This window comes from Grammomys surdaster, unplaced genomic scaffold (assembly GCF_004785775.1).
Source record: "Grammomys surdaster isolate TR1022 unplaced genomic scaffold, NIH_TR_1.0 208, whole genome shotgun sequence".
Classification (NCBI taxonomy): Eukaryota; Metazoa; Chordata; class Mammalia; order Rodentia; family Muridae; genus Grammomys; species Grammomys surdaster.
Genome location: NW_021604653.1, coordinates 8,930,167 through 8,957,657, shown reverse-complemented (window position 1 = coordinate 8,957,657; position 27,491 = coordinate 8,930,167). Strand labels below are relative to the sequence as shown.

At 49.7% G+C, this 27,491-nt stretch overlaps 1 protein-coding gene across 2 annotated transcripts in view; it reads right to left on the bottom strand.

Annotated features, from left to right (window-relative positions):
* Positions 1–4,274: 4,274 nt before the first annotated feature.
* The window catches only part of Gli2 (GLI family zinc finger 2), a 216,380-nt gene continuing 193,163 nt past the window's right edge, over positions 4,275–27,491 (bottom strand). For both annotated transcript variants that reach the window (XM_028771494.1, XM_028771495.1), the window contains exons 6-14: positions 26,167–26,368; positions 25,157–25,373; positions 23,981–24,103; positions 19,115–19,249; positions 16,586–16,735; positions 14,948–15,112; positions 12,400–12,681; positions 10,229–10,565; positions 4,275–8,237 (exon numbers count right to left, since the gene is read on the bottom strand). In XM_028771494.1, coding sequence (XP_028627327.1) covers positions 5,842–8,237; positions 10,229–10,565; positions 12,400–12,681; positions 14,948–15,112; positions 16,586–16,735; positions 19,115–19,249; positions 23,981–24,103; positions 25,157–25,373; positions 26,167–26,368 — 4,007 coding nt within the window. In that variant the 3' untranslated portion in view covers positions 4,275–5,841. The remainder of the gene's footprint in view (positions 8,238–10,228; positions 10,566–12,399; positions 12,682–14,947; positions 15,113–16,585; positions 16,736–19,114; positions 19,250–23,980; positions 24,104–25,156; positions 25,374–26,166; positions 26,369–27,491) is intronic.

The following is a 27,491-nucleotide window of genomic DNA, read 5'->3' as shown; positions in this document are numbered from 1 at the left end:
TGGCCTGCTCTCTGTGCGTGTCTTAATTGAAGCTTTCAGGCTGTTTTGTTTTATGTAGTTATCAATGGGCCCAAGTTTAGTGCCACTTGCTGTTGTCCTTAATTTATTTCCTTCTTTTCTGTTTTGGATTGTTATTTGTTACCCATTTCCTCCCTTCTTTGGGCTATTTGCAGATTTTATTTTTATTCTGAGGTAGGGTTTCACGTAGCCTGGCTGGTCTCAGACCCATTCTGTAGCCGGTGATGACCTTGACCCTCCTGCGTCCTGTGTGATGGGGTTATGGATGAGCACCACCGAGCCAATTCATTTGATGACTTTTAGTATTTCAATAACCTATTGTGTTCTTGCCTGGAATCCCCAGAATAGTTACTTCCCTTCCTAATTGTGCAAGGCATCATTACAATCTCCTTACTGGGCTTTTCAGTCTGAGAAAAAAATCAGTATTTTACCATTTCAAGGAGAATATGATCACCTAACCTTACAGGGGTCACTGACCTGGCTCTGTTTATGTTGCCTTATGACATCTACAGGCATTGAGAACCTGGTTGGGCAGACTTGCACTGGGTGTGTTTGTATATGTGTGTATGAGTTTGTATGTGTATTCACTTATGTATGTAAGCGTGTTTGTGTGTGTATGTGTGTATGTATATATATGTGTGTTTGTATGTGTATGTTTGTATGTGTATGTATGTGTGTATGTCTGTGTTTATGCATGTATATATGTATATGTGTATTTAAGTATATATGTATGTATTTGTATGTATATGGGTATAAATATATGTATGTGTTTGTAAATGTACATGTGTGTGAATTTGTATATGTATGTATATGTTTTTGGCTATTTCTGCCTTCTAGGCTTAGAATAAACCGAGATAAACCCACAGGATAGAAGACAGCTCCTACATCAGTTAGTCTTGTAGCCCTGACTAGCCTGGAACACACTATGCAGGTCACATACCCATGAAACTATGGTTGATGCCCTGTCTCTGCCTCCTGCGTGATGGAATTACAAGCATGCATCACCACACCCTGCACATGCTAGTGAATGTCATAGTTATTATTACTGTCAACTTGACAGGATCCACACTCAGTTAGGAGACACACCTCTGGGTGTGCCTGGGAGTTTCCAGATTAGGTTAATTGAGGTGAGAAGATGCACCAGAAATATGGATAGGATCACTCAGTGGGCTGGAGCCCTACACTGAATGAAAAGGAGGATTAAGCCTTCATCTCTCTTTCTCTCTGCTTCCTGACACTGGATGTACCAGCTTCTGCTTCTCCCTCCAACCAAATAAACCCTTCCTTTCCTAAGCTGCTTCTGTCGGGTAGATTGTCACGGCAGCGAACAAAGTCACTAATGCTGTGGGTCTTATCACGAGAAAGGCGAACACGAATTTTTCTAATACACGGCTGCTCTCTGTGGAGGTATGTTTCCTAAGCAATTGCTTTCAGGCTCAGTTCTGAAAGCTCAGCTCAGTATTATTTGCTTCTGGTTCCTGGTCCAGTGCTGAAGAGGTCTCTCATGTTCTCTCTTGTCTTGTTATGTCCTTGCCATTAGATGTCCTCAGGAGAGAAGTCCAGGAGCAGAGACAAGCTGTCTTCCACGGTCACCCAGGTGATCCCACCCCCTCTGCCACTTCTGAGCCATGCCAGAACTTCCTGCTGGTCACTGCCTTTATTTGGCAGTACTCACAAGGTGTGATTCACATACATAGAATGCCCATGAATGGGAGATGGCTATTCTTATATACGTCACCTAGACTTGGAAATGAAAAATATGAAAATCTACCGATGGTTGTAAAAAGCAAGAAAAATAGTGTCCTGTGTGGAGAAACGCTTGAAGAAGATTTGCCTATAGGCGAGGGATGTAGCACATTGGGCAGACTGCTTGCTTAGCATTCAGAAAACCATGGGTTTGATCCCTGGCATCACACAAACTGAGCTTGGTGGCACCTACCTGTAAACCCAGCACTCAGGAGGTGAAGGGAGGAGGATCAGAAACCCAAAACTATCCTCATCTCGTGACTCTGAGGCCATCCTGGGCTCCATGAGACTCTGGATGCTTTTGTTTGTTTTGTTTTGCTTTGTCTGATTGTGTTTTGTTTTTTGTCTTTTTGTTTTTTAAAGATGTCTTGAAGGATGCCTAGAGATCTTCAAAATGTAGTCTATAGCAGGCTGATATGGAACACCAGCAAGCAAATATAGCTGTAGAGAGAGATCACCAAAGGAAATGTGGTATGGCTTTTGAGATAGGGTGACCCAGTGTGTGGGAAACCAACGTGATGTTTGAGAGACAGCCATGGTCAGTGACTGCCAGTGTGGACTGAAAGGCTCCAAGATCATTGGAAGATGGAGACCCTCAGTCTCAGGGCTGGGAAGTCGGCTGTCAGGAAATGCTTGCCTGTGAATTCTAGGACTTAAGTTCCTACCATGAATTGCACATTTAAAAAAAGAGGCAGACATGGTGGCACATGCCTTTAATTCCAGCACTCAGGAGGCAGACCACAGAGCTTGAGGCCAGCCTGGTCTACAGAGTGAGTTCCAGGACATCCAGGGCTATACAGAAAAACCCTGTCTCAAAAAACCAAAAAAAAAAAAGACAAAAACAAAATAAAACAACTTTGCTTTTAATTTTTAGGTGTATGAACATTTTGCCTATAGGTATCTGAGTATTTTGTGTGCATGCATGGTGCCCAAGGAAGTCAGAGAATACATTGTTTTCCTGGAACTGGAGTTATGGATGATTGTGAGCCACTACATGGGTCCTGGGAATCAAACCTGGATCTTCTGCAAGAGCAACGAGTGTCCTTAACCATCTGTCTATTTCTCCCGCCCTCTATTTTAATTTTGTATGATTCTGTGTGTCTCGGTATATGCACATGTGTATGAGGGTACCCAGAGGCCAGAGGAGAATGTCAGATCCCCCCAGAGCTAAAGTTACAGTGGTTGTGAACCTTTTGACATGGACTCTGGGAACTGAACCAGGGTCCCCTGCAAAGCTATGAATGCTTGTAATAGCTGAACTATCACTACAGCCCCTTGTTTATAATGTGCACACTTCACTCTCCCACACTCGTGTGTGTGTGTGTGTGTGTGTGTGTGTGTGTGTGTGTGTAGGCATGCACACTGCCAGTGTAAATGTGCAGGTCAGAGGATAACCTTGCATGTTGGGCTTTACCTTCTACCTTGAGAAGGGGTCTCTGGATTTCTTTTCTACCTCATAGGCCAGGCTAGCTGGACTATTAACTTCTGGGGATTCTGGTTTTGGATCCCATTTCCCCAAAGGTATGCTACTACTTTGTCTGGCTTTTATATGGGTTCTGAAGATTTGAACCAACCAAGCTATATTCTCTCATTCTGAGGCTAAAGTTGCCCAATCATTGCCTGGGGCTGACTGTAACATTCTGACGTAAGGTTCGTTCTGTCTACCTGCCAGGAGGCTTTCCTAGGCTCAGAGTTCTAGTCATCTCTCCTGGCCCTTCACCCAAAGCTGGTAGTTATGCATCTTGGGCTTCTCTTGCATGCCTGACATTCTCAATTTCCCACCCTTCACTCCCTTAGATGATTAATCTCAAGGTCAACCTGGTGGGTTCTAGGATCCTCAGGAAACAAGCCTGTGGGCATGTCAGTGAAGGATTATCTAGATTGGATAAACTGAGCTGGGAAGACCTACCTTATCCATGGGCAGCACCACTCTACCAGCTGGGGTCCTGGACTGAATGAAAGACAGAGAGCTGACTGTCAGCATCGTCTCCCTCTGCTTCCTGACTGTGGGTGCTGTGTGGCCAAGCACCTCACACTCCTGCTGCTATACAGTTCCCACCAGGACAGACTGAATGTACCCTTGAATTTTGACCCAAAGTAAACCCTTCTCTTCTTTAATTGCCTTAGTCTGCTATTTGATTACAGTGGAAAGAAGTAACCAAAACACCCCCAACTCAAAATGGGCATCACCACAGAAACCACAGACTTTGCTTGGGTCTGTACTGGGATCTGGCATACTGGGACCTGAGCTACATGACTCAGATGTGCTGAGCTCACTCGTACCCCAGTCTTGGCAAACTGTCAAGAGCTGTCTGCCCCTACCCCAAAGTGACAGAAAGCAAACAGCTGGCAAATGACTCTGAATTAAGCCTGTCCTGAATTAAGGTGGGGTAGTCAGTTTTGACACAGTTATGAAAAAAATACAGCCTAATTTTTGTTCAAATGCACCAAATTTACTGCCTGGATTCTCATTAACTACTGTCAAGGGAAAAGCAGACCGACAAGATAAATTATGAAAAAATTATTTTTAATGTACAAAAAAAGACTTATTTACAAGTTGAGCATGTCATCTCAATTTATAGCATGTAGAAAAAGCTAAAAATGTTTGGCAATATAAATTTGGCTGGACGATTCACCCACAGAATATTCAGGCATGACAATGTCTACACAAAATAGATACAGATGGAGAATGGGAAGTTAGGGTCTGTCAGGCAATGAGCTCACACCTCGAGAGCCAGAGACCCGCGGGCATGGTCCAGAGCTGTCATTTGGAGTTGGTCCTATCTCTGGATTGTAAACAGAGAAGTTTGCTGCCCTGGGACACAGAGGGTCTAGACTCTGTTAAGAAGTTCCTCACTGCAACCCAGGTCATGGCCAGAAGGGAGCTCTGGGTGGTGAGGTTTGGTTTGGCAAAGTTTCTACTAACTCAAAGGGACAGGTTTGGGATGTGCACATGTGTGTGGTCAGGTTCACCCTGCAGTGCGCTCTGGACTGATTCTTTTTGGAGTCAGTTTCCACATACCATTTCTTATCCGGGGCCAGGCCATACTGAACAAGCAAATTCAGTTTATGGTTCCTCAAAGTCCAAGAATCAATCCCTTCCCTTCTGCCCAACCACAAACACCATGCATGTCATCATAGGTCCATGCCAAATAACCTGGAGAGGAGGGTAGAGGTCAGGGGACAGAAAGGCTGCACCGGGTGGTTCGGTGTTGACTACTGGCCACCAGCACGGTGTGAAGGAGCTCTAGAATCTCCCAAGGGAGAGTGGTCAGATAGTGCACTGGAGAAATAGGAGCGGGTAAACATGTGACTTGCTTTTTCTGGGGAAGGCCTCTTTCGCCCTGAGGCCCTGTCCATTCCTAGTCCACAGCAACCCAAGGTATGTGGATACAAGTCTTCTTCCCAGGAAGGGCTTCACTGTACACTTCAGAACACTGTAAACAGGCCAGGAGAGTCCCTCCATAGTAAAATACGTGTTTTATTAATTCTCCACTCAGAAAATCTACTGGTCCCACTCTGCCTAAGGGAATGAAGATGCTATCCCAGGAGTATCCCAGGGGATACACCTTTCTCTTCTGTGGCGAGCAATCTTGGCGAGCTTCGTGGAAGAATCCAGGAGAAGCAGTAATTCCTTTTCCTTGCAGGTGGTAGAACGGCAAACTCATCTTCTCAGAGCAGAGTGTATCCAGCATGGTCTCAGATTCAAACCCAAAGTGGCTCCCCTCCCCTCTTTGGGCATGTACTTAGAAAGCCCTTGGCCAAAGTACTCTCTCATTAGCTGAATGACAGAGGCAAAGAAGCCAGAACCTAGTAATCTCATAAACACCAAAGGCTGGCAAGCATCGTGTAAACGAGTTTCTTTCTGAATAAGACTCTGAGTGTCCCAAAAAAACAGGCCAAACAGCAGAGAGGATGCCCCCTAAATCTTTTCTTAAAAATATTTGCAAGTCTGAACCAGCCATTGCCCAACCCCTCTCAGGCCTAATTAACACTTCTGGAAAACGAGAACAGATTAGACCCTTATATTCCAAGAAGCTAATGTTGCCAGGTCTACTGTGCCAGGGGCCAGGGTCTCTAGGTCATCATATTTAAAAACTTGTTCTCTTCAGCCAGGCTGGTGAGCATGGAGCTCATGTCCCCAACAGCCATGTTGCTGATGCCCGCGGGGATGGAGGGCAGTGTCAAGGAATTCCGGGGTGTGGTAAGGCGTGAGGAATTCTGGGAGAGATTGTGGAGAAGGGTTGGGCTCAGTGCACCAGAGAACAAACTCGAGTGATCACCATCGTCCATGATGGCATCGAAGTCAATCTGGGGGGGCTCCAGGAGCTGGGAGTCCACGGTGCTGGACACCTGGTTGACTCCTGGTGAAGGCAGAGGCTCAGGCTGGATACTGTCTGAGCAAGCTTGTGGTTGTGGCAGCTGGGGCTGCATGGCTGGACAGCCTCCGTTCTGTTCATACATGTGGATCTGGCCATAGTAGTATAGCGTGTTCTGGTCCTGTGACCGCCCTGTATCCTGAGATGGCTGAGGAGCTAGGGACGCCATGGCCCCTGCTGTTCCCTTGGGCATAGCTTCTGTTGTCTCTTGGTTGGCCGATGTGACCATGGTTTGGCCAACGGTCCTGGCATACAATTGCTGCTGCCCTGAACGTACACCACGGTGACGGCTAGCCGTGTTGGGTTCGAGGGGTGGCCGAGGCTGCATGAGACCAAAGCCCGTGTTCTGCTGAGACTCCATGAAGCTCGGCTGATGGGATGACAGAAGGTTGGAGCCCTGTTGGTAGCTGTCCTGCTGGGGATAACTCAGGACTGGGTGAGGTTGTGATACCGCAGCCAGGGATGAATTGGGAATCCCAAGCTCCCGTTGATGGCCACTCATGACGGTGGCATTGGGGACAACTTCCATTTGCTGAGGGAGTCCCAGGTGGCTGGGCTTGGCTGCCATATTGCTGCAGGAGGGGGAAAACTGGTTCAGAGATCCATTGACAATGTTTGGGCTCAGCTGGGGGTGGGCTTGGCTGTAGTTGGCCTGAGGGCTCATGGCTGCAGCCACACCCAGGCACTGACCACTTGCAGCTGGCTGTCGAGGCTGTTGCGTGTAGTTTCCTCTTGATGCAGAGGGGGCTCCTCGAAGCTGTAGGTGTGGTTGGGAGCTGTTGAGACCTCCGGAGCTGTTCTGCAGGGCTTGTGGACTATATCCTGGGTACTGGCCAAAGGCTGGCTTCTGCTGAACCACAGCCAGGTTGCTCTGAGGAAAAGGAGGTGGCTTCACCTGGGTGGGCAAGGCATCCACGGTGCCAGAACTCACCTCATTCCACTGCACAGGCATGTTGTTTTTGTTGAGGTTGGAGGAGGGGCTGTAGCTCAGCTGGCAGCCCCCCAGTCCAGGAGCAGAAGGGCCCATGTTGGAGTCAGCAGCTGCTAGCCTACGGTGGCCTTGAAGCCCAGGACTGGGCAGTTTAGAGTTCTCAGGGAAGCCAGTACCTTCTGTGGGATACACGTGCCGTGTGCTGTCATCCAAGGTACCACCGGTGTGAGCCTTGATGTACTGTACCACATCATCCGGCAGCACCAGCTCATCCTCCACCAGCCCCAGGTCGGACTCTAGCCCTGTACCATCGACGACTCCAGCAGCCATGGCCTCCATCACCACGTTCTCATTGATGCTAGGGGGTCTGGGAGAGTAGGCATTGCGGGTCAGGTTGCCATCTACGCTGGGGTGGCTCTGTACATGCAGGCCGCGCCGATCAGTGCAGGGTGGCAGTGAACCTGGATTTATGTTGTGGGTACTGTGGAAACGTTGCACTCGGGGCAGAATAAGTGGGTCAGGGCGCCGCACGGGGTCGCTGGCCCGCCGTGTGTTGCTGTTCGGCCCCTCGTGGGGGAAGGCAGGAGCCGCACCTACATAGCCATGGCCGTGACCATGGTTGTAGGTGGGCCCATCGCTGCCACGCCGTGGCCCCAGCGGATGTGGGCAGGCGCCAGGCAGTGCACGCTCAGGAGCATCCAGTAATGCTAGGCGGGTACGAAGGCTTACACGATCGAGGCCCGGCAGTGGCGTGGGTGGTGGTCCGCCTGTGGCCGCTGCGTACTTGGCACGCAGGCTGTACTGCTGCGCAGGCGTGAGGTTCAGCAGCCCTGGGCCACCGCCGCTGCACTGGCTGGCCTCACTGGAGCGCCGGGAGGCATCTGTGGAGATGGGGTCGTAGGAGTCCGCTGAGCTGGCATTGTGCTGGCGTACACCACCAAGAGGGGAAGCCTCGCTGGATCGACGGCTGGAGAAGTATGGGGAGATGCCAGAGGAGCGGCGGCTTACAGTGTAGGCCGAGCTCATGGTGCTGGTGGAGCTGTCTCTTCGTTCCTGCAGCTGGCTCAGCATCGTCACTTCGGTCAGCTCTGGTAGCCGCTGGTTGGGCAGCAGTCCCGCTGATCCACCGCTCCCAGTATTGTTGAAGTTTTCCAGGACAGAACCTAAGGAAAACCAGAAGGGTCACATGAGGCCAAGGGCTGTGCTCCGCAGGACACAGACTCCCAGGGCTGTTTCCCAAAACTAAAAGATCACCTACATCTTGTCTAGTAGAGGCAGTAGAACTAGTAACCAGTTCCTCTACACTCTCCCCCCAACACCGCCTTAACCAGACCTATCCTGGAGCCCTAGCGCAAGGTCAGGTACATAGTAGGTACTCAATAGTAGAAGAGTTCTGGGAGTAAGAGGAGAAGAAGGGAACCAGGCGAGATGGCACACACAATTCCAGCACTTGGGAGGCAGAAGCAGGCAGATCTGTGAGTTTGAGCCCAGCCTGGTCTACAGAGTGAGTTCCAGAATAGCCAGGACAGCACAGGGAAACCACCCCAGTTTCTTTAACTATATATAAAATGCATCTGTACCTATAGGGTTACTGGTGGCAGGGCTCAGGAGGGCCCTGGCTTGAAGACCCAAGGTCTTAGGTGTCCCATGTTGGCCTGTAACCAAAGATGACCTTGAACTTCTGATCCTCCTACCTCTACCTTTTGAATGCTGGGGTTATAGGTGTGCATCTTCGCATGCTGTTGATTGCTGTTGGGCATTGAACTCAGGGCCTAGTGCATACGAGGCTAACACTCCACCAGCTGAGCTACGCGTCCAGTATTTGCTTTGTTTTGAGGCGGGGTCTCTCTATGCTGTAGAGGCCAGTCTTAAGAGTAGGCAGAGGCCAGTCAAGGCCTCTCACAGCACTTCAGGGCTGAGATGTGTGAACAGGTGGTCATGTTCCTTATGAACAGTCATGATCTGAGTGCAGGCAGCTGACTGCAATCCAAGAGATCCCAGACGTGCAATGTTCACAGTCTTCTGGCAGGAATCCTTCCAACAGTGGAGCTGGTGGTAAGCCAATGTATACCACCATAGGGGGTGTCTATGTGCCCAGTGGCACTCCCGAGATGGTCTTGGAGATAAAATAAACTGCTGAGCACAAGGTCACCTACTCTGAGAAGCCCCCCTGCTCGTTTACTGTGGAAGGTACCTGCTCAGTACATCAGTAACCCAGCTCTGTAGTGCTTGGTGTTCTGTGGCTTGCTCTGCAAGTGAATCTGACCCTGGGTCCTTTGGGATGGCAAGCATACTGCCTCCCTTTTCTTGAGCCTTTGCCTTAATGCCTAAATACTGAATTGCTAGGTAAGGAAGGAGCTGCATCCTTTGTTGCAGTGGCACGCTACATGAAGAACAGCATGCATGTTGGAGTTGCACAGATCTGAGCTAAGTCTCACTTACTGCTGGGGTTTGGGTAGGGTACCTTCACCTCTCTGAGCCTGTTTCCTTTTCATGCAGCACAAGGTAGGGCCAGCAGAGCGTCTCCACAATTGCAGTTTGTCCCTGCCCTGAGCTTCACCAATACAAAAGAACATGGTCACTTTGACCTCAAGTTCCCTACCAACCCTTAGGAACCTTTAGAGGCCAGACATACAACCTACAACCAAGGAACTAGGTTTATCCAGCTTGAACTTGTTTAGGGTGCATGTGCAGTAAGGTAAACTATATCCTTTATACTTTTAGGGGGAATCCCCCATTTATCATTATACTTGTATACAATTGGGTGTGCATATGGTTAAAGTGAGGGCATGTCCAAGCTTAGGTAACCTAAGCCTGTCAATCAAACACAAAAGACTATCCACACCCTGCCCCTAACAACCCGCTCCTCTTCTTCCTAGACTTCCTAGAGGAAGCCCAGGGCAATACCCAGGAACTCTTCAGCTTATAAACTGTCATGTACTCATGCTTCGTTCGATTCTGAATAAAACTTTTCTGTTTTGCTATTTCTGTGGGCATCTTCAGTTCTTTGATTGAATAAGACACCAAGAACTTAGAACCATCTGATCTGCCCCACTGTGGGCAGCCTGTTAGACTGCATGGTGCCTGGACCTGGATGAAACAGCCCCAGGCTCTCTCCCACCCGGCCTGTTACGCCTCACTCAGCCTCACTCACCATTCGCTGGAAGGGGAGGCAGCTTGGTGTTGCGGGTGTGTGGAGCTGGGCCGGCCCACGAGCAGGAATCCTTTAGAGACTTGAGCTTCTCTCTCTTCAGCTGCTCAAAGCGATGCATGGTGGTCAAGTGTTTGCGCAGTTGCAGGCCACCAGTGGAGGGTGCAGCCAGGGCTGAAGTGTCAGCTCCTGGAGATGGGTCATCCAGTGCTGTCAGGTCTCCCAGACTCCCGGGCCCTGTCCCCGGCATCTCCACGCCACTGTCATTGTTGGGGGCACTGCCCAGGGGTGAGGGCTCGCTGCTGCAGGATGACTGAGCCCCGGGGCTGGATTGACACAGCTGTAGGGACAAGGTAGAAGACAGGCTCAGAGGGCATGAGAAGTCTCCTGGTCCTGTGAACCATCCCTCATTCACACCATGCTCTACATGCTTGGGCAGGGGCATGAGGAAGCAGGGAACTATTTAAAGAGGCACTTGCAACCTATCCTTTGTGTGCCTGCATAAGATGACTAAGTCTAACTGTGGCCCTTTTCCCCAACTATGAGCCTGACCCAGACTGCCTTCCATGTAGCAGCATGTGGAAGAATCTGTCATATTGTAGGTAGAGGGTGACTAAGCTCATCCAGAAAGAAGGTATTCAACGCAGCACTGCTGGCGTGCCCAGTGAGGTGAGGGATAACAGAACTCTGGTGACTTGTTGGACAGCTGCCTTCTACTGCACAGGGTGCTCTCAACAGGCCAGGGGCAGGTGCTCAGGGAGGGAAAAGTGGTAGGAGCAGGGAGTTCTGGGGTGTGGCTACTGCTTGCATGGCCATTCCAAACTTAGCTTTACATATCAACTTGATAACAAGCTAGAATCGCCTGGGAAGAGATTCTTAATAAGGAATCTGTGTGTGTGTGTGTGTGTGTGTGTGTGTGTGTGAAGGGTTGTCTTAATTGTTAATTGAATGTGGGAAGACCTGTGCTGAGTGTTGCTGGCACCGGGCTGTGTCCTGGACTGTCTAAGAGTGAATCTGAGTGTTGCAGCAGGCAATGACACGTACATTCTCTTCGCTATGGACTGCGGATGTGATGTGCCTAGCAGCTTCAGTGCCTGCCTTGATTTCCCCAAAACTGGTGGGTAGGAATGTGGAGCTGTAACTCAAATCCTCACCTCACACTTGCCCTGCTGTGCTTTTTCTCAGGGTCTCTGTTGGCAATGGAAGTGAAACTAGAATACTTGGCTCTCCCTCTCCCTCTGGGCTGGGGTGGGGCAGGCAGATAAACAAGGAAATACCACAGAACTCGACAACATCCAGTGCTGTCTGAGAGCTGGGCTGGGAAGCAGATTCTGGATGCAGTAGTTGGAGGCTCATCTTTGGGTCAGATGAATTCCCTGTCTCTGCCTCTTCCTTGGGAAGATGGCAATAGTCCTACACGCTGAGTTTAGTGGACACGGTCCCAACAAGCAGGAAACTCCAGTCTTCACCATGGTGGCCTTCACAATTCTTTGCTCCGTCTAGTCTAGACTCACCCCTGCTCTCCCTTGTTCTCCACACCTCACCCCTACCCTCCGTTGCTCCCCATACCTGCCAGCCTCAGTCTTGCTGCCTACCTCTCTATCTATTCCCATGGTGCCACCCAATATCGGTCTCTCCAAAAGCCAGCTCAACCTCTGTCCAGCCAGGAGCACAGAAACAGCACCCAGCCCACCCTCACTCGCTGGGCGCTCCCACCCCAACCCCATTCCTCTGCTCACCTCAGTAGCGTCTATCCTTAGGGGAGGTACAGTTGGGAAAAAGAGGTGGAGACAAAGAACAGGTGGTTAGAACAGAAGGAGCACAGGCTAGAGCAGGGAGGACACAGACAGGGACAGAGGGCTGGGGACCCACGGTGGCACCCGGGTACTGGAGGAGAGGCAAATGTGTCCTGTGCAGATGGGTATGGAGGAAGGGCGTCTCCCAGCCCCAGCCTCAGTTGCCCAGTAGGAGCTGGGTCAGAGAAGGCGAAGGAACGAGACAGGATTCATGAGGGGATGCAAGGTGATAAGCGAGGAGAGCTTAGCTGCAGCGAGATTGGGCATTGTTTTGTCCTGAGAAGGGAGTGCTCTAGCAGGACCCTCAAGAGGAGGCTGGGCTTCTGGGCCTCGTACAGCAACTGAGCTCTGCCAGCTGAGCGCCCAGCTCTGTCTTACCCCGGAGCTCTCTGTCTTGATGGCTTTGATATGTAGGCAGTCCTCCACAGTGTGGCTGGTGCTGCTGGCCTCCACACTCTCCTCAGGTCCCCGGCCACCTGGCTCGGTGCTGGCCTCATTGTCCCCATTCTCCTTGAGCAGTGGAGCACGGACGTGTACATCATTACGCTGTTTCTTGGTGACATGGGCATCTGGCCCATGGACGGTCTTTACATGCTTGCGGAGTGAGCTGGGGTCTGTGTACCTCTTGGTGCAGCCTGGGATCTTGCAGATGTAGGGTTTCTAGGAAGAGAGCCAGGCCTGGGTTATGGACGGGGACCCAAGGACAAACTCTGAATGGGTGCTATAGCTGTTCTGAAGCTATTCCATGTTCCCTGGCAGCCCTGGTCGGTACAGGGGCAAGCGCTCTAACACATTCACAGCCGTGGGGAGAGTGCACCAGGTCAAGTCCGTAGGACCCTGGCCTTCCCATCTGCCTTGTGTGCAGAGGGAGTACAGTGTCAAAAGAACTCCTGTCAAAAGAAGCTGGTGACACGGATCAGAAAGAGGACCCACGTGGTTCCCCAGGAACCAAGACAGGGATGTCAATCTCATTAGACCTTAGTAGATAGTCCTTAGCAATCCATTAGTCTTTAGCAAATAGGACTAAAGAAACTTTTAGTCACCTGGCCACTGAGGGCACACCTGAGTATCTGAACATCTTGTCCTAGGCTTGTACACACTCAAATCTACAGACACAAACCACCACCTAATGTACCTAACCCTGCACATCTCTTCATACACATATAACATACGTACACGCATGCATAGACCTACAAGCCCACACTTGGCCCCATATACACTCCACATATGCACCTTACCACACACATACAAATGTACAACACACATGTAAATACCTTCATACATGTATACATGGTCCTATATCTACATGAGCATAAAGTACTTACACATCTGAACACCTTTCATCTGCAGACATACGCAACACACACACACATACACACACACACACACACGCCAATCTTCAAATCCATGCACATATAAGTATGTAACATACCTTACTCCCACATCTATACATGCGCATACAGATACACACATGTCCCCACATCATCTGTCTGCATAAGTACACACATACATACATCAGTACTCCTCCCCAAGGATGGCTTCAGTCTGAAGAGACCGCAAGGTGTCCAGAGGCCTTTGGGACTGCCTCTCACTTCTAACACGCGCTGAAGTGAGGTCTCTTTTGGACCCACAGTGCTTCTAAGCTGTTAGAAATATTCTTTCTCCCAGGGCTGCTGGAGATATGGATCAGTGGTTTAGAGCACTTATTATTCTTATAGAGGACCTGGGTTCAATTCCAAGTACCTATATGGTAGCTCATAGCCACCTGTAACTTCAGTTCCAGGGGATCTGACCTTCTTATTCTGGCTGGGCACATGCATGATGCAATATATATGTGTGTGATAAATACATAAATTTACATATAACATATATAAAAAAGAAATGTTCTCTCTTTGGTCTGCCTGAGCCACAGAAACTGTACAGCTGAGCAGGACTGGGGAATCCTGTTGAGTTCCCTCTCTCTTGGGCCTGTCTAGGGGTTCCACTTGCTCTGGACAGAAAGCTGACGGCCTAGAGGAGCCCAGGCAGCACCAGCCTCTGCAGCAGGAGCCGCCTGCCGCATACGCCAAGTCCTGATAACACTAGGGTAGCTGTCTGTAGGAGCACACCTACCTGTGGGTAAAGCAATGGCCTAGGATGTTTCACAGCTTCAGGGTGGCCAGCAGGACTGCCACTAGGCCTGTGACACCACCTAAGAGATTGTCACCTCTGAGTGTTGGTTTCCTTATCTGTAGCAGAATTCATTCAGTGGCTAGAGAAGCAGGTGGGGAAGGGGCACCTGGCATGTGGCTTGTGCTGGTTAGCTTTAACTATTTAGAATCACATGGGCAGAGAGTCTCAGTAAGAGATTGTTTTGGACTGGCCTGTGGACATGTTTGTGGGGTATTGTCTTAATTAAGTTGATTGATATCAAAAGACCCAGCCCACTGTGGGCAGACTATTCCCTAGGCAGGAGGCTATGAACTGTATGAAAGGAGAGATGGAACTGAGTACAAGCAATCAAGCAAGTAAGCATGCATGCATTCATTTTGCTCTTGATGAATATGATTATGAATATAACCTGACTTCCCCACAACAGACTGTAACCTGGAATTCTAAGTTGACTTGAGTCCCTTTCTCTCCACGTTGTTTTTTTTTGTTTTTTTTTTTTGTTTTTGTTTTTGTTTTTGTTTTTCGAGACAGGGTTTCTCTGTGTAGACCTGGCTGTCCTAGAACTCACTCTGTAGACCAGGCTGGCCTCAAACTCAGAAATCCGCCTGCCTCTGCCTCCCAAGCGCTGGGATTAAAGGTGTGCGCCACCACTGCCCGGCATTTGTTAGGGTATTTTACCCCAGCAATAGAACACGGTTATCCACAAGTCAAGGGCAATGCATTTACAAGTGCCAGGGCCTCAGAATGCATTTCTGTACATCCCAGCCATGCATACCTCATTGGAGTGGGTGCGGTTCTGGTGCTTGGCGCGGTCTGAGGCATTGGAGAAGGCCTTGTTGCAGCCTTCATGTTCACACACATATGGCTTCTCCCCTGTGTGGGACCGCAGGTGTGTCTTCAGGTTCTCCAGGCGAGAGTAGGCCTTTGAGCAACCTTCGAACTGGAAAGAGGTGGACTGGTCAGAGAAAACACTCCAGAAGCAAGTCAGGCAGCTAGATGCAGGGGCTCGCCCAACCTCCTTCCCTCTCCCCTCCTGTGGCACACATTCCCACTCGTGTACCCCAAAGCATGTGTTTTATTAATGACAGTTACTCTCTTTTCTAGAAAAATACTGAAAGGGGGGCAGTATAAACTATAGCTCAAATGTACCGAAGACCTTGGTGGGAGAGCTTTCCTGTGAAATACAGGAGCATGCATGTATGTGTGTATGTATGTGTGATATCTACATGAACAAAAGCACACATTTATAAGCTGTTCAATTCTTCACCATTTTTCTTCACTATTTTATATGCCATTCTGAAGCATATGAAAATCGGATTTCTCAACAGTCCAGGTCTTATTATTAGCTGGCTTTTGTTTTCAAAGATTTTTTTTTTAATTTTATGTGTACTGGTGCTTAGTTTGTACGTATGTCTGCACACTACATGTATGCCTGCTGTCCAAAGAGTAAAAACAGGGTAATGGATCCTCTGGTCCTGGAGTTACAGCTGGTTGGAAGCCACCATGTTGATGGCAGGAATTGAACCTGGATCCTTGGGAAGAGCAGTGAGCACTCTGAAATACTGAGCTGTTTCTCTAGTTCCCGTCTTGTGTTATTTTTGAGACAGGATCTCATAGAGCCCAGGCTGGCCTCAAACTCACTGTGTAGCTAAGGATGACCTTGAACTTCTGACCCTCCTGCCTCCATGTCCCAAGTGCTGGGGTTATAAGCATGCACCAGCACACTCAGTGTCTTGCCTGGGGATGGAAGTCAGAGCTCACACATGCTGGGCAAGAACTCTTACCAGCTGAGCTCTGCTTGCTCCTACTCCTGCCAATCTTTTATAAGAAACAAAGTAGGAGGGTCGGTTAAGTAATGACCTTGTGTCCATGGGTTAGGTAGTCATTTCTTATATATGACAGCTAAAAATTGGATTTCACTAAATTAAGCTTTTGTGTTTCAAAGGGAATTATCAAGAACATGAAGACAACACACAGAACTGGAAAAATATTTGCAAACACTGTATGATTAATAATGATCTGGAACCTAGTTACAGAAAGAATTCTTACAACCAAGTAACCAAATGTCAAGTACTGATTCCCAAAGAAGATGTACAAATAGGGGCTGGGGGGATAGCTCTGTGGATAAAGGGGCTTGCTGCCAACCCCGAAGCCTGGATGTGTCTCTGGGACTCACATGATGGAAGAAGAAAAAATTCTGACAGGCCGTTGTCTGACTTCTACGCATGTCTCATGCCTTTCCCCTTCTCTGCCTCATAAACAAATGTAATTAAGATGTTTTTAAGTGTACAAATTGCCAGGTCAATATCATTTGTCATTAGAAAGCACTAACTGAGACCATAAGGAAGAACAAGGGGTCAGGGACACAGGGCCCAGTCGTATCCAAGTGTCTCTGCAAGGGCAGGAGGCTCACCGTGCACTTGTGCGGCTTCTCACCCGTGTGCCTGCGCATGTGAACAACCAGCATGTACTGGGCCTTGAAGGGCTTCTGCTCTCTGGTGCAGGCCTGCCAGCGGCACACGAACTCCTTCTTTTCTCCGTGGATGTGCTCATTGTTGATATGCTGGAGGACGGTAAGACAAGGCAGGGTAGGGAGGTGAGTGCGTGTCTCTTCCCTGGGCTCACTCTCTATTCAGCTGGGTCTGTCCCTTGTGCAGAGTCCCTCCTCACACAGACCATCACCTGCCCTCAGGGCACCACCATCCCACCCCAACGCCTCTCTACCCTGGGACGTAAGTAGCACCCACCTTGGTGAGGAACACTGCAGTAGCTGTGTATCTGTGTATGGGGGATGGGGTTGTGTGTGCACACATGCGCTTGAGTGTGCATGCATTCTTCTATGTGTACACAGCACATAGGTGGATAGAGGACCCAACAACTGCTGAGTCCCGCATGGCCTTGGTGGGGGTGGAATGACATGACTCCTTCCCTGGGACAGGGCCACCAGGGCATGGGGGTGTAGCTCAATGGTAGAATGCTTGTCTATCATGCATGAGACCCTGGATCCAACCCCTTCCAAATAATTCTGTGTGATACATGAGTGTGTACATGTTTGTATGTGTATGTGCTTGTGTGTACAGGTATGCATAGTTACAGGCCAGAGGTCAACACAGGGTGTCTTCCTACCACTTTCCACCTGGATTTTTGGAGACAGAGTCTCTCAGTGAACCTAGGCTTACTAATGCAGCAAGGTCAACTGGCCAGTGAGATTCAAGGAGCCTTTGTCTCCGCCTTTCCAGTGTTGGGATTAGAGACAATGCACCACTGCACTTGGCTTTTTATGCAGCTGTTGGGGATCAGAACTAGGGTCTTTAGACTTGTATGACAAGCACTTGTCATACTGAGCCATCTCTCTGGCTCCTCCTCTAAGTTTACTGATGATCAAAGGCAGCCCACACACCCCAGTTGAGGCTCAGAGCCTGATCTTTGGGGACATGGTGATTATGGCAGTGTTCCTGAGGTACAAGCACCAGATGCCGACTAAGTGTGCAGTGAAGCAGACATACTGATCCTCTGGCTTCTGACATGTATAAAGGAGATATCCTATCAGTGGAATCTAGAGCCTCCTCAGTTCTGTTTTTGAGGGAGGGTACAGCTAGATCTTGACTCTCAGCTTCCAGCTCTAGGCACAGTGCCAGGCTGACCCTGGGGCTAACAGCCTCCATGAGGCGGGTCAGCCAAGGTCACAGCAATGTCACTGCCTGACTTCTGCCTCTGTACAAGGTACTTCTGGAAAAAAACGTAAACTCATGTGCAGCTGTCTCTCCCAGACAAATACACTTGCAATCTACACTGCTGTCCAGGAGCTGAGTGGCAGGCTCTGGCAGCACCTTGTCCTAGAAGATGAAAGGCCACTGGCCCGATGCCCTGTGCAGCATTCTAACTGTCAAGCACAGATAACACCACCTTGGGAGCCTGTAAGACAGCAGCCCTTTGAACTTCCAGAAAAATCTTCTCCCATCAACCTCCCTATCCATTCATAAAGCCTTTCAAATGAGAAAAATGCTTCCCGACTACGCCTTTCATTTTTTTCTTATTGGTTTACTTAGCGACAAATTGTTAATAATGGACGGGGGTCTGGCTTGCCATCCATCTTCCCAGAGAGCAGAGAGGCAGTGCTAGGCAAAGGCAGGTCCCCTTTGTAGAGCAGTTCTGTGTGTTGTAGGCGTGATCCCCTAGGGCCACAGAGATATCCCTAAAGCAGTCCTTCTCAGGTCAAGGCAGGAATCTAACTAGGGAATTCTGTCCACTAGGAACTGAGGCAGAGACCCTCCCTGGCCTGGAACTCCCCAGGCAGGCGGGGTTGTTGGCATCTCTCTTGGCCTCCTCATTGGTGCTGGCATCACACCCAGCCCCTTTGTAAAGGGCTCTCAGGAACAGAAACCAGGCCTTCCAAGCACTTTGTGGACTGAACGGTCTCCCCAGCTATGGAGTACATCTCTTTACACTGTCATCTCTGTACTTCTGCTTGAGCCCAATCCCAGCCCAAGCACTGTCCCTTCTTCTCCAACCTTAAGTGCTTGACCCTGCAACACACAGTTCTCATTGCTACCTCTGCCTTTGCTTACTCCAAAGAGGCTGAAAATAGAGATTCGAGTTCTAGGACGAACTTCATGTGCATGTGGACTGCAGCTCAGAGCACTCAGTTTTGCTGTGCACCTCCTGTGGTGCGTGTGTGCGTGCGTGTGTGTCTGTGTATGAGTGTCTTCATTATTCCTTCCCCTTATTCTCAGGCTTCTGTATTTTCTTGGACCTTCCTGTATACTACATATGTGTTTGGGGTGGGGTGAGGAGCCTCCAAGGTACCTCGTCATCATACCTCCCACTTGCTAGGGGTGGGGCTCCCCCTTCAGTCTCTTTGAGGCACAGGCCTTGGGAGGCTCTAGGTCCACTGTGGTTGGGGCTCTGCATCCTTAGGTGGGAGCTGGGGACAGAGGCTTACATGCACCAGCTGCTCTTGGGTGTCATACTCCTTGGTGCAGTCTGCCCAGTGGCAGTTGGTCTCGTAGATGACCACCTCGGCCTCCTGCTTACAGTCATCCCTGTCCAGGTCTTCCTTGAGATCAGCCAGCTGCTCCTAGGAGAAGGGAAGACCACATTTACATCAGCCATGACTGGTGACCTGGTCCTGAGGCTAGGGTGAGATTAAACTCAAGGGTTCATACCAAGAGCCCAAGGCTGGCACAGGCATTCATGCACACAATATATGTATTCATGCATACACATATGCATATACACACATACAACACAGGCACACAGAGTCACACTCAATAGCCTTTGTCCCTTTCCTCAGCTGAACCTAAGGGAACCCCTTGTCGCAGGCAACTGTCCTGGGCCCTTCCTGCTCTCCGGTCATCACGGAGAAATTCTGAACACCACCCCTTCCCCCTAGGCCCCCATCTGCAAGTGGGAGAAAGGAATGTGGTTTGGTTTCTGCTGTGGGTATCTGAGGTGAGCCCCACAATCCCTGGAGATCTGGAGAATCTGGAGACGGAAACATTGTTAAGTGTATGGGGTCCCTGCCTGGACAAAGGAGAACCTCCCAAGTCCTTTTCCTTCCAAATAATTGTTTTTCATACTGTTTGCTCTTCCTCAGGTGCATATGGGCACTCGGCTCACATCTGCCAAGTGCTCTGCAGAGAAAATGCACAGCATTCTCAGCCACTCAGGCACGCTTCCCTGCCTCAGCCCTTCTTCACTCTTGTATCACAGCTAGGGAATCTGAAGCTCGGGGAGATGTGGGTTCTCCTCTCCACAGCCGATACGGGGTCTGGAGTAGCTTAGGTCTGGACTTGTGTCTCCATTAGCTTCAACTGTCAACCTGATACAGCCTCGGAATCACCTGCAAAGGGAACCTCAACAGAGGGACTGCCTAGATCAGAATGGTCTGTGGGCCTGTGTGGAGGATTGTCTTGATTGTTAATTGATGCAGCAGGACCTGCGGGTGGTATCATGTTCCATAGGAAAACTAGCTAAACATGAACCAGCAAGGAACACTCCTCCATGACTTCTGCATCCAGTTCCTGCCCTGGCTTCCCTCAGGGATGGACCCAACCTGGAAGTGTAAGGCAATGAACTCTTCTCTCTCCTACTTGCTTTTGGTCATAGTGTGTTATTACAGCGTTATCAAGGAAATGAAGCACTCTTTTGACCACATTAGTGTTATGACGCTACTTCAAAGATGAAGCTTAAAGAAAAAGCCTCAGGTCACAGTGGAATGGGAACCAGGCCCAGGTACAGATTCTCGGGGCTGGGAGGCAAGGTCCAGGGAGGTCCCATGAAGTCTACTGTGGACAATCCAGTGTTTAACAGGTCTGCCAGGCATTCTGGGAGCCAAACCAAGGCCAGAAGCAATGTTACAAAGACAGTTCACTTTAAAAAAAAAAACATTTTTTGAGACAGGGTTTCTCTGGGTAACCCTGGCTATCACATACTTCACTGTATAGACCAGGCTGGCCTTGACTCAGAGATTCTGCTTCTGCTTCCCAAGTGGGGTGCTGGGATTAAATGCATGTGCCACCTGGCCATGTTCAATTTATTTTTAAAAAACAGCAGGAATGTATCCTGACTCTCCTTCTGGGTTGTAGCTTTAGATCAAGAGCGTTTGCCTAACACACATAAGACCCTGGGTTTAATCTCCCCTGCTGCAAAACAGGAAAACAGACACAAGGAAGAACCTCGGGGAAACAAGGACAGTGCTGGCTAACAGGGACAAGCTTTTGCCAGGTTAAGGACCGGAGTGTCCACTGGCATGGCCACTTGCGAACAGCAAGCTCATCTCAGAACTGCAGAATTTCCCGTGGTGGGCCACAGACACAGGCCCTCTCTGATACTGCTACAATCCAATCGGGACCTGGTGTTCACCATCAGGAACCCTCCCAACAAGTGCAGAGGCTCTGCAGAGAACAAGACTGCTGCTATGTTGCTGTAAGTGGCCTCACTGGCTGCACTGAGCAGGTCAGTTCTGAACACCTCGCTTCCTGGTATCCAGCAGCCAGCGGCTCCTGAGATGAGAATGTGGAGGAGGTCTCCTAATACCCACCGGGTAACAGAACAACATCTGAGATGATCCTCACTACACAGACACTACAGGCTTTGCTCACTTTGGACCAGCGGGCCCAGCGGTGGGCTGTCCTGAGCCAAGGCAAGAATCCTCCCAGGCTGCAATTTGAGGGCTTCAGCAGAAAGCACCATTACTACTCTATCTTTTCTGCCAAAGGGAGACAAGTGAACCACACATGGAGTGACATGGAGCCCGACTCTATGAGGAAAGGCCCTCTTCAGCGCTGGCGAGTGGACTGCCTTCCTGTGCCCCACTCCTTACTTATCTGAGAGATGGATTCATTAATAGAGCTCCAGCCTTTCGAATACTATGCTGCCAAGGCTGGCCTTAAGGTTCCAGTCCTTCTGCCTCCACCTCCAGGGCTGGGATCCCAGGAACGTACCACCATGCCCAGTTTGCTCTCCTGGTTTCTTTCTCTGCATGTTACTGGTACACAGGAAGGCTACGGATTTCTGTGTGTTCATTCTGTATCCTGCCATTTTGCTGTGGTTTTCAACTTGGAGAGTTTTCTGATAGAGTCTTTAGGGTCTCATCCATGTAGAGGGTCAGGTCATCTGCAAATAAGCGTGTTCTGACCCCTTCCCTTCCTATTCGTACCATGTATCCGCCTGCCACAGTCACATTACACTGAAACTCAAAGCACTATGTTGGACAAGCGCAGGGAAAGCGGACACCCTTGTCTTCCTGATTGTAGTTTCCCTCCATCTAGTACCATGTTGGGTAAATGTGACAAATTAACCACAGTAAGGAAACTAATCAATCTCAGAAAGACAAATACTGCATTCGGTCTCTCACGTTCCAAACAAGGATCTGGGATTATCTTCACTACCTGTACACAAAGGATCTTCTTGTGAGACCTTGACTTTATAGATACATGGAATCCTATCTGTACAGATGACTCGAGAGTAGCAAAGCCATCAAGGGAAGTAGGGCGTATCTAAGGGTGGGGTAATAGTGAGAGGGCAGAGGGAACTAGGGTATGGGGAGAATATTCCTGAAATACCTTAGACACTTACATGAAACTGGCCTTACACAACAGTATTCTTTCTTCCTTCCTCCCTCCCTCCCTCCTTTCCTTTTTAAGTGCTGTGGGTACAAGGCAAGAACAGTATTGTGTGTGGTTGTGTGTGTGTGGTGTGTGTGTGATGTGTGTGTGTGTGTGTGCATGTGTGTGTGTTCAGGTACACTGTCATGCATGGACTGAAGACCCAAGGAGAGCCTTAGCTATCATTCCTCAGTCACTGCCTACTCCGTTTTATTGATACAGGGTTTTACTGAATCCAGAGCTGGCTGATGCAGTTAGATTGGTTGACCAGCAAGCCCCAGGGATCCGCCTGGCTCTGCCTCCCCAGCACTGAGATTACAGGTACATGTCACTGTGTCCAGCTTTCTACATGGACGCTAGGGATTCAAACTCAGGTCCTCACACTTGTGTGGCAAGCACTTTACTGACTGACTCATCCTCCCAGCCCCATGTAAAAATCTTCCCTCCCTCCCTCCCTCCCTCCCTCCCTCCCTCCCTCCCTCCCTCCCTCCCTCCCTCTGGGTGGCTTTCCTAGAGTGTAGGGCAGTAACAAGGCCCCACCCATGGATGGCGAGACTCCACAGTTGACAAGCAACCATCCTGGCGCCCCTCCCTGTCCTCGACTCTTCTGCATGTTTATCTTCTTGTTTGTGTGCTGTCCTCATGATTTCAGCACACACCCCCTCCCTGGGACGGCCAGCCTCGTGGAAACTATGCATCATGTTCAGACTAGTGCCTGTGTCAGTGAGGGGAGAAGAATTTGTCATCAACCCCTCTGTTTGCCTGACAATAAGAGGATCCAATATTTCATGAAAATTAAGTGCCTAGAGTATGCCTGATGGTTTACAGTCTTGATAAAGAATAGGCCAGCAGATGCTGGGAGCCAGGGACCGGAGGGAGGCTTGGGCATCCTCAGTGACTGTGAATTGTGGGCTAACAGATAGAGACAATGCCACTGAGAGGGCTTAGGGCTAGGAGGCTTAAAGCCAAGGTCAGTAGCAGCTAAGCCTTTCACACGGCAGATCCCTGCTCCAAGAGTAGCAAAGGCCTGTGCGTCCTCCTAGGGAACAGAGCAAGTAGTAGGGCTTCCAAGGGGCCCTCCATAGAGGCCGGGCACCACTCACGCTGTATCCAGGCCACAGCTGGCTCATCCTTATTCTCTCTACCAGGAGTTATCCTTCCTCCCACCTGATGTGACCCAGCAGCTGGCATTTAAGTGTCTGCAATGGGCTCCAGGAGAGGGGGCAGCCTTGAGGACCAGAGCCACTCAGGGAACGTGAAGAGCTCAGACTCAAGGCTGAGGCTGTGAGTGTGTGGGGATAACTGAAGTCTGAAGGAAGTGGAAGGGAAGAAAACATTAGTATTCACTCATTAATCCAGTCATACATGTAGCAAGGTGGGAGGGTAGAACATTCGTTCATTCATTTATTCACTTATATTTGATAAAATGATACATACGCTGGGAGCTGAGGCAAGAGGAACTGTACAGGACATCTGTGAGCCCAGTCAACTAACTTTCTAAGTTCTGCAGATGGCCATCAATCCACTTACCCATTCCATTTGGCATCCATCCATCCATCCATCCATCCATCCACCCACCTTTATATGGATGCATGCATCCATTCATCGATCCCTCCCCCATCCGTTCACCACTCGGTGCTCAACAGCCAAACCAGGAGATCCAGCCTGGTCCCAGCCCAAGGACGGTGGCAGTGGGTTACCTGTGTCAGTCCAAGCGGGGAGGCTGGTCGCAGGCCCTCAGCCTCAGTCTTGACCTTGCTCCGCTTATGAATGGTGGTGGGGTTCACAGTGCTGCTCACAGCTGACTCGCTGGTCTGCTTGTTCTGAGGGAGATGGAATAGGACACTCTGTCACGTGGGCACAAGGCAGAGGACCCCAAATTCTATGGGCTGTGGCTCTACAGTTTACCAACCTAGACCATCATTTATGTCTATGTGTAAACATAGACATGCATGTTCATATGTGTGAAGTACACATATATATTTGTGTGCATGTGAATGCATGTATGTAGAGATAAGAGGTTCCTGTCAAGTGTGTTCCTTAGTCACCACCCCACCTTGTCGTTTTGAGGGTATCTCAATGGGACCTGGGACTCTCCATTTAGGCTAAGCTGGCTGGCCTGTAAGCCCAGAGATCCATCTACCTGTCTCCATATCCTTAGAGATAGGATTACAAGCATGCATCACCATGCCTGAATTTTTTTTCTTCCTTATTTCTTGAGACAGGGTCTTTCTGTATAGCCCTGGCTACTCTGGAACTTACTATGTAGACCAGGCTGGTCTTGTACTCAGAAATTGGCCTGCCTCTGCTTTTTGAGTGCTGGGATTAAAGTCATGTGCTCCCACTGCCCAGCAATTTCTGGCTTTTTGAATATGGACCCTGGGGATCAAACTCAGGTCCTCATGCTTGCAAAACAAGTTCTTCAGCCACTGACTGAGCTCCCTAACGTTCCCTCACTTCTGCATTTTGAAACATCAAAAACAGTCTCTTAGATTGGTCCTCCAACCAGGGCCAGCAGAGAGGGGTGGGAGTGGAAGGTGGGGGATGGGGGGTAGAGGGTGGGGAGTGGGCGATGGGCAGGCACCTTGTTTCATATGATGTATGTAGTGTCTCTCCATGCAGGACCCCTGCATTAGAGGGTTTCTCCATCCCTTCTTGGTTTTTGGACAGAAGACAGGACTGAGTGACTAGAAGCTTACCATGGGCCAGACCAGGGCTTCTGGTCCAGTTTGAGGCCCTTCCCACCACAAGATCTCTGTCCTAAAAGCAACCAACCAGCCAGGCTAAAGTGCAGAGCTCTCCACCAGCTCCTATCATGAACAGCCCTTGGGACGGGCGAGCACTGAGGACCCACTCAGTTCCCTGCACCCACCTACCTGGTTGGCCTCATTTAGACAGTTGCTGCTACTGCTGCTGAGCTGTGTAGGCATGGTGCTGATGGACGTCAGAGTCATGGGCTGCTGGGCCAGAAAGGTGGGTGAAGGCTGGATCAGGGGTGGCGTGTGTCCAAAGGCTGAGCCCAGGCCCCGCTGCTGGCTCAGGATCTGCTGGTAGGCCACGGGATTGATGGGGTGGGGGAAGGTGAAGGCTGGGCTGCAATGGAGAACAGGAAAGGATGGGGGGAAGAAATAGGTTCACCATCAAACCAACGTCCTTAGCAGAGAGAACTATACCCTGAGACTCAGGATGGAAAACTGCTAATCATGCCATGACAATGGATGTCCTGACTTAGCCTTACTGACCACACTAAGCTCCTTGAATGCAACCTTGAGCTTGCAAGACTCTCCTGTCTCACCTCCATCTGCCCAAAGAAGTCTGGACTCTGGATACTTGTGCTATGCCCGGCCACTGGTTCTGAGGATTCAAACTCAGGTCTTTATACTCACATGCCTAGTGTCTCTACCCACTGCATCATCTCCCCAGCTCCTAGAGAGGCCACTTTTTACTTTGGCTACCTCTGACATCATGATGGAACCCCTGGTGGCAGGCTCACTACGTAAGGATGTACTCTGGTGTTGGTGTGGACTCCCTGTGTCACAATTGCTTTGATGTTTTTCTTTACAGAATGGCTCTTATGTAGCCCAGGCTGTCCTCAAAGTCACTACTAGGTGCTGTGAATACTGGCATTTGTCACCAGGCCTGATTTTATACAATGCTGGGAATGGATCACAGAACTTTGTGCATCCCAGTCAAGAACTGTACCAAAGAGCCACATCTCCAACTTCACTATTGCTTTTGAATTATCAACACAGTGGCTAGCATGTTGAGATACTAGCATTAAGTTCTGTATTCTCTAGTATAAAGCTCCACCCGTAAGACCAGACCCTGCCACGTGGCCCCAGCCCAGCTCCCAGTTCTTAGGCCCCTGCTTGGTAGTGTGACTCACCTGAGGGCACCAGCCGACAGATGTCCATAAGAACCACTGGCTGCTGAGCTGCTCCTGGAGTTGTTGATGTAAGCTACCAGTGAGTTAGGAGAGGTCCGGATCATGCGCTGTAGGTCGAGGCTGGCATCTGAGAGCGGAGAGATGGATAGAGCCCGCTTGCGGCTCAGTCGTGGGGTCACACGTGGGCTAGAGAATCGTGACGCTGTGAGACAGCCAACAAAAGGCATGTTAGTATCACAGATTCCCCTCCCACATCACGAATATTCATGATTTCTCCATGCCGCGGTGTGGCTGTGATGGCCCATTTTCATAACTGAAGAGACTCTCACTAGGAACAGACTGAACAGGATTACAAGCCACAGGGTCATGAGTCTTGTTGCAGCTAGGATCACACCAGAACCCCACCTCCCTCCACATACACCCTGGGGGTTTCACACTTGAACCCCCTGCACTCAGCAGGCTTTGCTAAGCAAACCTAGATTGCTGGCTCCCCAGAACCTACTGAAAAGGATACTGTGAGGGGCCAGGGAGGCAGAGGAGGAGCAGCAGAGAGAGGCCACATGACACACAGATGTGCTCACACTTGAAGATCTTCAGCTCTGGGCCACTGAGTGGTGGGAATGTGTTGTCTTAAATGTGCACACCTCATGAATATGCACACATATAGCCCTGCAGGCAGGTACACACACATATGCACGGTAATGGCTAGTCTTGATTGTCAATTTGACTATATCTGGAATGAACTACAATCCAGAATTGGAGGGTACACCTGTGATCCAGATTTTGAGGCTGGAAGATACAAGTTTCTGATCTGGATCTTGGCATAGAGATCTCAAGGCATAGTGGCCATGAAAAGCTTAGGTTCAGGCAAGGTAGTGCATGCCTTTAATCCCAGGAGACTAAGGACATCTCTGAGGTCAATGTCAGCCTGGGGAAAAGAAAGTTCCAACTCTAGGTGTGGTGGTACACACCTTTACTCTGGGCTAGACCTTCTGCTATGGCTGACATAAGGACACTGGACGAAGGAAGATTAACTCTTCTTCGACTGCTTGCACTTACTTGCCAGCACATTTGTTAGGACCTACTTCTACAGAAGATGAGCTTAAACAACTAGCCTCATGGGGCTGAGCAACTACTGGATTCTTGGACTTTCCATCCACAGCTGCCCATTGTTGGGTTAGTCGGACTACAGAGTGTAAGCCATCACAATAAATTCCCTCAATATAGAGACATTTCATAAGTTCTGTGACTCTAGAGAACCCTCATATACATACATACATACATACATACATACATACATACATACATACATACATATATATATT